We start from the raw sequence: 11,216 nt of genomic DNA on the forward strand, positions 1-11,216 counted from the left end.
ATTGTCCCTGGGCGCTATTTCAAGCATTCCTGAAGAAAACAGTACTATTTTTCTATGAACTTTTCTCTGGTGATTTAGCGCTTAGAAACAACTTATCATCAGCAAATTGCAGCAAGGTGATAGGTTGGTGTTATCCTACTGTAAGAGGGAGGAAACTGAGGCATGCAAAGAATAAGGTAGAGTCCCTGCTAATTTCAAGTGCCAGTTTAAGGTACATACATTTTGGCTCTTATTTGAGCAGTTTGATATACAACATGAGCAGAGCAGTCCTGCACATCAAGCTCCTAGGTTTCCAGCTGACTGCTCAGATAATGAGGATTAGATCCAGTGGGTGATCACCTTTTGAAAGTTAATTTATCCCTGCCTTTCCCACAGACTTAAATTCCAGGTCTTCAGCACTGCATCCCTAGCTTCCTTAATGGTTGTAAGAGTGTCTGTTCCCTTCATGCCAACCCTTGTCTCACTCACTCAGTAGCTCCCAAATTATAAATGAGACAGGTCTGATAGAGACAGTAGGCTGGTCCTCCCTGCAGCTGGGCTGTCCTGTGCCCTGCATGAGGCAGGATCCCTGTGAGAAAAATAGAGTAATTGCTTACATACTAAAATGTAATGCATCTGCATGACAGGAGTCATTTTAAGCTGTCAATGAAGCCATACTTCTGGCCTTTCCTAATTTTTCTTACTTCACTTTGCAAGCTTATTTTCAATGAGGCCTTTTGTTGTCTAATGGTATGAGGACAAATTCTCCCTCTTTCACAAAGTTGTTTGTTTACACATTGCTGTTTTCTCTATTCTGACATTTTGTTCAGTGTTTGCCTTTTGGTATAACGATATATTTTAAATTCTTCCACTGCTGCTTTGTTTCATGCTGTTACCCTAATCAAAATAATCTTTTATGTTAGGAGAAACATTGCAGGACCAATAACAAAACTTCATTATTGGATGAAAGCCTGTGAAAAGCTTCAAATAAATGAAGCTTGTGTTAACCCCTGAAAGTGGTAGCGATGTGGGGATTAATTGTAAGCTGTGCCAAAAATTACCATAGCTAAGTGCCTTCCTTGGAGTTGATATTCCTTTGAAAAAATTTGCCTGACCCTGCTGTTCTACAGTATGGTATTGACTGACTCCTAGACTTGTTGGTGTTGGGGAAAGACAGGCTCCAAAACAGGGCCAGATCCAGCAAGAAACTTAGTGCTGATTGCTTATCATCTAAGAAATGGGCCTGGGAGGGGATAGGGAAGAACTCTTAAAAATTCCTTACTGAAGTAAACATCTCTGTGGTCTGGCATTAGTGGTGACACTCTTCAGATCAGATATATAAAAAATACCTGTAACTGTCTCAAGCATTTCACTGTTCCATTTCTCTTTCAGCAGAACAGAAGGGAGAATGTGATGAAACTTGTGCTGTTGCAAGTGATTCTCCAGCTCCAGAGGGAACAAATTTAAATAACAGAAACAAAAATAAACATTTTTATCCTTCGTTGCCCCAGCTACCTTCTGAGGAAGAAGAAATAAACAGGCTTGGAAGTCAGATAATTAAACTGACAGTTGCGGAACTGGAAGGGAAAAGAGCAGGCACTTCTGCAGGGGAGCAGAACGTGGTAGTTGGAGCAGAGCTTAATGGTTCATCAGAGGGAGAGTTCCCACTTTCCAGCCCTGACCCATCCGACCCCACAGATCCCTCAAACTCTGAGAATGAACAAACAGGTGAAACCGAGGCCCTGAAAGACAATGATGAAACCTCAGAGAGCAACTGTGAAATTCCAAATGAAAGAGGGGATCAAAATAGCAGCTCCGTGGATGTGGTGCCTGCTGAAGACCCTGGAAGGCATGGAGGGCTCAGTGTTACAACTGCAGACACAAATAACAGCTTTGAGGAGCTCTCTGAATCTGAAAACAAGAAACCATCTGATGCTGCCAAAAACTGTGAATATTTGGATAACAGTTTTGCTTGAGGTACGAAATCCAGGCCCTTGAGCATCTCACTGTAATCCTTTTGCAATGTCTGTGCTGTTGCAAATATGATCAGTGAAACAGTGTGCCGTAGGGTTGGTTATTTTACATTGAACTGTTAATATTTTTTTTAAAAGATCTCTTTCTGTTAGTTTTGGTTGTAGTGTACCAAAACTGTAAATTACCTAAGGGAAAGAATTAGTGATGAGGTTTAGTCATGTTGGGTTTTTGTAATGATTTGAAGTTTCTACATGGATTGATGTAATTTACATTAGTGTAGCAAAGAGGCCAATGATAATGATTTATCATGTTATCACTAGTTTCCTGTAACATGTATGGTCCTGGTGCTGGACTGTGTTTTATGGTTAGAAGTGTCTCTCAAGGGTGATAAATTGAGAAGCATCTTAAGGCTGCAAGGTTTTGCTTCTTTCTCAGACTGCATTCTGGTTCTCTTTACGTATAGTGACTGTAAAAGTACATCCTTGAAATAAGATCATTGTTCCTCTGCAGGAAGTTTCTGAAAGCTATCCCTGCATGTATACAGTTCTCTAATTACAAACCTTTATACCTTTATGTTTTGTCAACTGTACAAAATTTTTCCTTCCCTCTCCCAGCTCATCTCATGAAAATGAAGGGAGTTATTTCACCAGATACTGAGAACCCAATTTAATGAAGCTCTGAAGGAAATATCATCAGAGAAACCAGAAGTCTTACTGAGTGAAACAGCATTGCTGTTCCAAAGCAAGGAAAACAGCAAGAGGAGAACCAGTGATGCCCTGTCCACCTACTTGGCTCTCTCAGTTACTGGAATTGCATTCTTCAACTTACAGGAGCTGGAATAGCCCTCAAGCTGAGTTAACAGGTGGTAGATTTCAGCCAACTCCATCTGTGTTCTTTCTAAAGGAATCTGTGTCTTTTTTTTTATTTTCCTATGATTTGGAATTAAGGATAACTCTTCCTTTCCTCCTCATTTCACAGTCTATGGTATGGTAGAAGGATTATTTGCATTGTTGCCACTTTCTTAAACTTCTTCTTTTGAAGATGTTTAGTCATAGGAAAATATTCCTATAATAAAATATTCCTATAATAATTCCTATTTTCCTATAGGAAAATATTCCTATAATAACTGGGGAAAAGGGAGGCTGCTGTGTCATTCTCTAGCTCAATCCTGATGCTGGAGCTGTGCCACTGTGCTTCTAGGAAGGCAGCAATGAGGGAATACTTAACGTTGAAGTTAGCAGCTGTTGGAGAAGGGGAGGCAGGTCCTTCCTCTCCTGTTTGTAGCACAAGGAATACTCTCAGCAGCTGTGGAGCTTCTATGGGCCAGCAGCCGTCAAGGCAATTTTTCTGCTGGCTTGGGACCTAATTGTCTGTAAATGTTCATTTCTCATTCCTAGAACTTGAAACCAATCAGAGAGAATTAAACCAAATTTAATAAAATACTACTAATAAAAAGGAAAATCCCTCCCAGATTGAGTACTTCTTTGACAAATAACTGCCAGCTGCAAATTTTTACAGCCCACTTGCCAGCTACTGAATAAGGAGAGTTTATATTAGCAGTACTGACAAACTCTTCTGTATGTGGAAGATGAGCTAGCAGGTGTTGCCATAATCAAGGTGTCAGAGTCCATGAACAGTTTGTATTCAGCAGAAGAAAGGCTGTATGTAAATTATTACATATAAATATAAGGGGTGATAGCGGGAAGGTGAAAAATGTGGCTTGTCTTTGTTCTCATGTGTTTTCCCTAGCAGGTGCATTTGTGTAACCCTTTCAGTGTCTGTCTGCAGGATATAAAGCCATACTCCCAGTGCTCCTCAAATATGTTTACTTTCTCCTTAAAGGTTATGGGACATTGCAGCATTCCACTGATGTTAAGCAGCAGCCCTTAGGAACAAAAGCTACCTGTATATTTAGGTGTATTAAGGACATGAAGCAGTAAAAAGTTTTTATTTCATTATCCTCATCACCATTTAAGTTCCTTATTACCCGAAAAAAAACCAAGAAGAGTTTTAAGTATTTGAAAGACTGGTGGGCTGTTCCCAGTAATTGAAACTGACTGCATTATTGACCAATTTGTGTGACAGTCAGAAGAGAAATAGCTGAGGAAACTGAAATCTCCAAGAGAATGTGGCAGGATTTTTTCCTTTAGTGCCTGAATGTCATGTTACGTAACATTTTATTCAAGATGTGTTCTTTTCCATCTTTCACAGAGCTAAATATCAATACTCAATATCAATGCTAAATATCAATCAGTCAGAACTGAGGCAAGCAAATAAGGTCAAGATTTCACGTAGTTGAGCTCAGAAATCTTTCACTCGTTCCCTGTCCTGTGTCTTTCCTGACCCAGAGATGGTGAATGAGCATTTTGCTCCTGGTCCCTTAACGGCCAGTTAATGCTATTAGTTAGTGAAGAATTTGGTGTAAAAATTTGAGCAGGTAGAAGCAGTGCTAGACCAACAGCTTTTTAATGCCTCATTTGTTGACTCTTTTCACTATGTCTTTTCTGTGAGAGCATAGTCATGTACCAACCCAACAATTAGGACATCTTGGTAATTGTCCTCATACCATTCTCTCTCTTAGATGCCATTTTTATCTTTGCAATCACTGAATTCCAGTAAGATACCTAGATCTCTGAAAACCTCGTTTTCAGTGCGATGTCACTGCTGCAATACTGCCCCTCTCCTTCCTGTCCTAGCAAATGTGTATCTTAGCTACGTTTTTAGCCTCCTCCCAGGAACACAAGACTTCAAAGCCAGGACACTTGTAAAAGTGAGATGTTGTTGCAGCTCTAGGTAATTAAATATTCTTGTCAGTAACTTCCTCGGATATTGCTTTAATTGATATCATTGTGCTATTAGAACAATGGGGGTTTTTTTCCCCAGTAAATTTAATTAGTGTTTTGTTGTGGAATGAACATACCTTAGGTTTGAGGGGAATGGTTTTGTTTGTTTTGCTTTGGGGGTTTTTTTAGACCTGTGTTCCCTGTTTCTAGTTCTTTAGAAACGAAGAAATCACAACCACACATATAATCCTTTTTGGTGTTGGGCTTTGGGGAAGCAAAGTGGGAAGGGACTGTTGTGGCAGGGATATGGCAAAGGTACATTTCACCAACTGATTTTAAGGAGATTGTCTCACCTAAAAGTGAATTCATGCATTATCTGTGGGAAGGATTTCATTTGAAAGTATCATGTTGTGGTTATTGGAAAAACAATGTTCATTGAATTTGTAAAATAAGTGTGTGAAAATGACAGATTAAGAAGCATTCTTTTAGAATGCTGCTTCTTTTGTAAGTGAGACTATTTTTAAGCATATGGGAATTTGTATAATAAAGACTGGAATTTCTTTAATCCCTATGAGCTCAGGAATGTATTTCAAAATCTTAACTGCAATTAAGCTGAAAGTCTGCTACATTTCTAAAAGATAGCATTTTGTTTACCAGCTTCTGTTTTGCAGTTTGCTTTCTAAATTATGCAGTTTAATTTATTTGCAAACCTCTTTTTTGTTGCTGTGTGGATTAACAGCACAACATGGTTAAACTGTATTAATACATTTTGTCATCTTTAATAAAAACATTTCCCGATACGCTTGTTCTACCTGCTTGGTTCCTTTTCTCAGTATCAGATGATTCATAGCCATGGGATGGTGTTTTAATATTCTTACTGAGTTGTGTTACATTAAAAAAATAAAGCCTTATTGAGTGAGAGTTTTAAGTCTGAAAATTATGCAACAAATCTTTTCACTGTCACTTCTCCCAACCTAAACTGACTGATTTACTTCCTACATATTTGTATGAAGTAAAACACTTGGTATTTTTTGGCTTTGAAAATAGTATTTCTCTCTGATCTGCTAACTTTGTCCTTGTCTAAGCAGCATTAAAACTTTTGTATACAACTTGGTTACAAACAGGCACAAACTAGAGGCTTATACAACTGGAATAACAAAATGGATCTAAAGTTCAACACAGAAGGGTCTGTACTATCCCTCATTTCTGGGGGAAGTCCATTACCAAGGTCTTGCAACACAACACCCAACACTGTTAAAAGCATAAAGACCTTTTTTCTTTTCAGGTTTGCAGCTAAATACACAACAGCATCTAATGAGAGGCAAATTCTTACTTAGTAACTTTTTTTCCTTTAGAATCCCTTAAGAGCTCCTTACAGCACAGACTCTTTAGTCTGTCGACCATATCCATCAGAGCTCTTACTTACATGCATTCAACTCCCAAACTGCATAAAATAGAATCTTTTGTCTTCAAGAAAACACACCACAATGTTGAGTTGATGCTGTTTTTATTGATAGGCTTACAGAAAGGACGCTCTACAAAGTGATATGCATTTCATAGAGGAGCAAGCAGATGGAAACAGGAATCCTTTAGCCATATATCTTAGTGATCAGCGGTGCAGCCTGAGTCACCTTGTGCTGCCCAGGCTGTAGCGGACTTTTAGTCTTCACTTAAGCCTGGTTCTGGGTACGTTTGTTGAGCCCTCTCTTCTTCTTGTCTGTAACCTCAGGCAGTTTCTCTTCCCACAAGTTCTTGTTGCATATCCCAATCACACAGCAAGCCAGACGTTTCCCAGCATTTCCATTTTCCAAACTGGCCTTATTATTGCCCTTGCCCATGTCATCTTCCTGCTCATGGATCACAACAGATCTGCCCATGATGGAATATGGGCCAAAGATCGTGGCAAAGAGATTTGTTTTGTATTTTCTGATTTTGCCTTCCTTAGGAAGAAAGTTGCCAAAATCCCCTGGGTGACGGGGGTGATTCACTCTGAAAGGGTTATAGTGTCCTCCTGTAGAATCACAGCCATTGCTGAGGTCTCCAAGCTCATGGATGTGTATAGCTCTGCTAGATTGATTGGTATCCAGTGGAAACCCATCCAAGTAAAAAATAGCTTCCAATCTTCCATATGAGTAATACTGCCTGAATAAGACTTGTCCAGTCACCTGTGGCTTGTCAGCATCTATTTTGGAGCTGGGCTTCATTTCACAAGTGGCATAAACCATCCCATCAGTCTCGTTACCACGTGTTACCGGATAGAGCAAACTCTGCCAGAGGTCATTCACTTGTTTCTGTATCTCATGCAATGACTCTTGGCGTGGATCAGTTTCCTTGTCTGTCAGGACACCGGAAGCAGACAGGGCGAGCCCAGTGACCAGAGAAAGAATCAGAAGCATCTTGGCAATTTAGAGCCTGCAAAACGTACAGGAAGGTACAAAGAATTCAGGATGTTTTGCAGCAGTATGGCTGGAGAGAAAGACATGCAGCCAGTGGGGAGCTGAGTGAAACAGCTGGAACATGGTCCCGGGGGACTGCTGCTCGCCAGATCTGTCTAATGTGATGAACTGAAACTAAATCAGAATGCATGTGTGTTTAAACACCTATAACTTACACCAATGACTAAAAGAAATAGTAGTGATTTTTTAGTTTACATTAGATCTTGATCTTAAAAACTGCCTCTGTTTCCCTGCAGGAAGCAAGCAAGCCAAAATGTTCTTAAATCTGTCTCTGAGTTTGTACTGAAACTTTTCTCCTCTGACAAATTCCAGCAAGATAGTTTGCCAGGAGTTTTTTCTTGGTCTATCTACTTAACCACTAGTTAGGCATTACAAACAAAAAGTAAAAATTCAACGAGTTGATTACCTTGCAGAACCCCTCAGTAGTAGCTCTTCGCCTCTGCTCCCCTAAACCGAGGTGTGATCAGACAGCCAGAGCTGCTTGAAGGTGATGCTTATAGGAACTGCGTGTTTGTGTAGAAATTAGGTAATGCTGGCTCAGGGGAGGCGTCACCGGGAGAACCGTGGGAGGGGATGGAGGCGGGAAAGGAGGGAGGAAGGGAGGGGGGAAAGTTGTAGGCATTTTTGTTTTGGGCAGGGTGAACAGTTTATCCTTTCTTGGTGAGTTTGTCAGTCTGGCTCTCGGTCCTCACCGACATTTCAAAAAAAACAAAAGGAAAAAGGAAGGCCATGAAGTTTTGAAATTAATCTGCCTTTTGGTGACTTCATGCACTTATCTAAAACAAGTGAGCTTCGGCAGGCAGGGAGGGGAGAGGAAGGAGCTTTATTAAGGCACAGTTGGGCAGTTTCCTCACTTGTGTGCTGGTTGTCGTGGAGCTGGTTTACATTTTTAGTTCTTCGTTAGTCGAAAGTGGTGCTTGAGCAACATAGACTGTTCTACATGGATGAACAAAAAAATTTCCGTGTTTTTAAAACCCGAGTTTAAACTGTAGATGTCGAGGTACATGCCAGTGATGCCTCTCTGTGAAGTTTTAGGGCTAGTTAGTGTCTGCGGCTTTACTTGCCAAGTTAGCTTCTTCCCTGAAGCCTTTTTTCTTCTTTTCTTTTGGAAACAGCAGTGATTTCTTTCCTCAGAGAGAAGTGAGCAGTACTGAGGCAGTGCAACATCAGACTGAGGTGCAGAGAAATTACTCAGAAACTGGCTGGAGCACAGAGAGTTCACGGGTGTTTCCTCATCACATGAACTGAGAAATGCTCTCCTCTCGAGGACATCGCCCTGCCTACAGCACTTCCCACTGTTGTAGCTGAAATGTGGATTCTGCTGTCACAAGAGTGATTTAACAGGCTGAAGTTTCTGTAGAGAGAAGAGAGTAGTTCTCATTACTCTGGAACAATTCTCAATGCAAGAAATTTGCAAAGAAAATCCTTTTTCCAAGTTCACATCTCCTGCCAACTGGGTAAGGAATGGGGCTGTCAGCTTCTGGATTGGTAAAATTGTATCTGATAATCTTACTGGTATCATATACTACATCAGATCCAAGATACTCAGTTGTCTGAGAGCCAATTTTTTTTCTTTCTGTCTGATAGAGTAGAGCTAAAGCAATGTCAACTGCCTGGATCATTAGCCAGGGGCTAGAAATACAGAGTTAACTTTGTCTTGGGATATTGGGATATTGAACATGTTACTTTATCTCTGGGCATCAGTTCCTAGTCTGTGAAACAGGACAACTGGTATTTCTTTTCTTCAAAGTATTTATGGGTTGTTCAGATGACTGTGCTCCTGGGCACCATGCAGGGGTCACTGGAAGCGGAAGTCTCAGGCCGAGTGCCAGGATTGCCCATTCCCCCAAGCCTAATGCTGCCTCCTTTGCAGCTTTTCCCAAGTTCAATCTCTGGCAGTATCTGAGCTGGGGAAATCCATACTTGCAGCATGGTAATATTGTGAAATTACTTCGTTTTAAAGAATTTGAAAGTTTTGTAATCAGATTTTATAAACAGATTCAAAAAATGTTCAGCCACATGCAAAGGGGATGGTTTAAGTCTGTAAAGTGCAGGAAGCAAGCGTCCAGTCAAGGCACTATTAGAAAAGCTATCTCTTAGCATCATAAACCAGTTTTTAAGGAGACACAACACATGGAAGGAAGAAAGGAGCATTGTTCATTGTTTACTCTTTGAGTCACAAAGTAGTGAACTGCAATTGAGTTTAACACTTCTACAAGGAAATTTCCAAGCCAGCAGTCAGCAATCCAAGAGAATTATAAAGCTTTAGTTGAAATATAATGTATTTTGAAGTAAGAATTAGGGTCAGAATTTTAGCTGGCTAAAATACAGTAATGTTGCTGACTTCAGTGGCATTTGTGCTGTTTTACATCAGCTGGGATTCTGTCCCAGGAAAAACCCACTTGCTGCAAAGCTCTTTTTTGATGTACTGCACACATCAACTGAAACAGAAATGCAGAAGATATAACGGAGATGATCAAAGGGACAGAAAGGACTGCAGCAAAGCTAAATGATGTATTTGTAGTGCTCTGCACTTCAGAGAAAGAAAAGGAAATAGTAGCTGTGAGCTGCTGTCAGAAAGATGTATTTTAAAAGGGAGAAGGACTGATAACTACAAAAAATGCAATTGCCAGAGTGATTTGGCATTCAGTCTTGGTCTGAAAGATGGTCGCTAAGTACTAACCAGATGCATCATTAAAGTCTGTTGTTACCTACTGCCTCTGTTTTAATTTTCTTGTTACAAAGAGGAGCGAATAATGGCTTAGCAGCCTTTAAAGCAGACAGCAGTTACTGGGAAGAAAGGCCACAGTAACCTGACCATGCACTTGTGTTACAATCACTGCTTAAAAAATAGACATCTGCTTTTGTTCCAGTTCTACAGGATCTTTTGTATCCTGAGTTTCAAACAATGTCCTGGGCTATAAACAAAGTTTCCTGGGCTATACAAGACAGGGTCATCAAAACAACTTCTGCAAGGCTCTCTAGACCACGTAGGAAAAAATAGGCTTTACTCATGGGCTTTACAGTGGACTTTATACCAGACTGCTCACAAGCTCTGCATCCATGCTATGACCTTCAGGGTTGGTTGGTTGGTTTGTTTTGCAGTGACATCATCCTACTGCATTACGCTGCTGTTTGACTTAACATCATTTGATTTGTCCAGCACAGAGTTAAACATGATGAAGAAAACACTGTGTAGGAAAGCGTCCTTTTATAGCAAGCTGTAGCCTTTTTCATGTCTCCTGCACTTGGACCTGCTCCCAGGGGATTTTTGATAGAATGAGTTTCCATAAAAACAACACCCAGAGAAGGAAGCTTTTATGTCTTCAGGAGTGGGTGATGGAGGTGACTGCTTTTCTCCACGTATGGCTGAGGCTGGAGCAGCTGAAAGAAAGGGGACATTTGTTACCTGAGGGAAACAAAACCGAGACCTTTGGGCACCCGATCTGCTTCTTCAGCTCATTTCTGGGAGCCAGTTATGCTGGTGGGTCCTCAGGCAGCAGCAGGAGCATCCAGCATTTGTTGGTGTGTGAGTTAGAGACTCCAGGGCACCAAAACTTCCATGCACTGAGTTTGGCGTGGTATCACATGTGCTCTGTGCCCCAGCCCTGTGTGATGGCTGGCATGTCCTGGTACCTGCCTGAGGGTCTGCAGGCAAAGCCTGCAGGGATGGGGTTTGTCTGTAGTGCTATGAGCAGTGCTGCCAAGCTGGGCAGGATTTAGGGAGCAGCAGTGCTGTCAGGGTGGCCATGAAGGTGCAGTGGCTTTGGATATTTACTGCCCGTTGTGTTGTCCAGCACAGCCTGTTAATGTTGTGGATCTCCACTGCTTACAAAGGGCTCCATCCTGGACTGAGCAGTTTTAGAATTTTAGCCTGCCTGGTGAACACAGGGCTGGCACTGGATCATGAGCAGCACCACATCCTGCAAAAATCATGGTGGAGGAACTTATTTGCCATTGCTATATGGAGAAAAGAAAAGAAAAGAAAAAAGAAAAGAAAAGAAAAGAAAAGAAAAGAAAAGAA

The 11,216-nt window shown here is 41.0% G+C and overlaps 2 protein-coding genes across 7 annotated transcripts in view; one reads left to right on the forward strand and one right to left on the reverse strand.

Moving 5' to 3' along the window:
• Window positions 1-8,337, forward strand: part of CCDC149 (coiled-coil domain containing 149) — a 53,937-nt gene extending 45,600 nt beyond the window's left edge. For 3 of the 6 annotated variants that reach the window (XM_017833553.1, XM_017833802.1, XM_017833885.1), the window contains 2 exons: window positions 1,372-1,956; window positions 2,568-3,021. In XM_017833553.1, coding sequence (XP_017689042.1) covers window positions 1,372-1,955 — 584 coding nt within the window. In that variant the 3' untranslated portion in view covers window position 1,956; window positions 2,568-3,021. Of the gene's footprint in view, window positions 1-1,371; window positions 1,957-2,567; window positions 3,022-8,307 lie in introns of those variants that run through there. The other 3 variants (XR_001877791.1, XR_001877794.1, XM_017833720.1) reach the window with 3 other exon arrangements.
• SOD3 (superoxide dismutase 3, extracellular) lies at window positions 6,227-7,750 on the reverse strand. The gene is made up of 2 exons (XM_017834114.1): window positions 7,599-7,750; window positions 6,227-7,148 (listed from the first exon to the last, which is right to left on the reverse strand). The coding sequence occupies exon 2, from the start codon at window positions 7,130-7,132 to the stop codon at window positions 6,407-6,409; it is 726 nt and encodes a 241-aa protein (XP_017689603.1). The 5' UTR covers window positions 7,133-7,148; window positions 7,599-7,750; the 3' UTR covers window positions 6,227-6,406.
• Window positions 8,338-11,216: the final 2,879 nt, after the last annotated feature.

The sequence above is a fragment of the Lepidothrix coronata genome, unplaced genomic scaffold (genome assembly GCF_001604755.1).
Source record: "Lepidothrix coronata isolate B3197 unplaced genomic scaffold, Lepidothrix_coronata-1.0 Scaffold0, whole genome shotgun sequence".
NCBI lineage: Eukaryota > Metazoa > Chordata > Aves > Passeriformes > Pipridae > Lepidothrix > Lepidothrix coronata.

Coding starts and splice junctions, on each gene's coding strand:
- SOD3 (XM_017834114.1), bottom strand. CDS start 7,132: ATGCTTCTGATTCTTTCTCTGGTCACTGGGCTCGCCCTGTCTGCTTCC.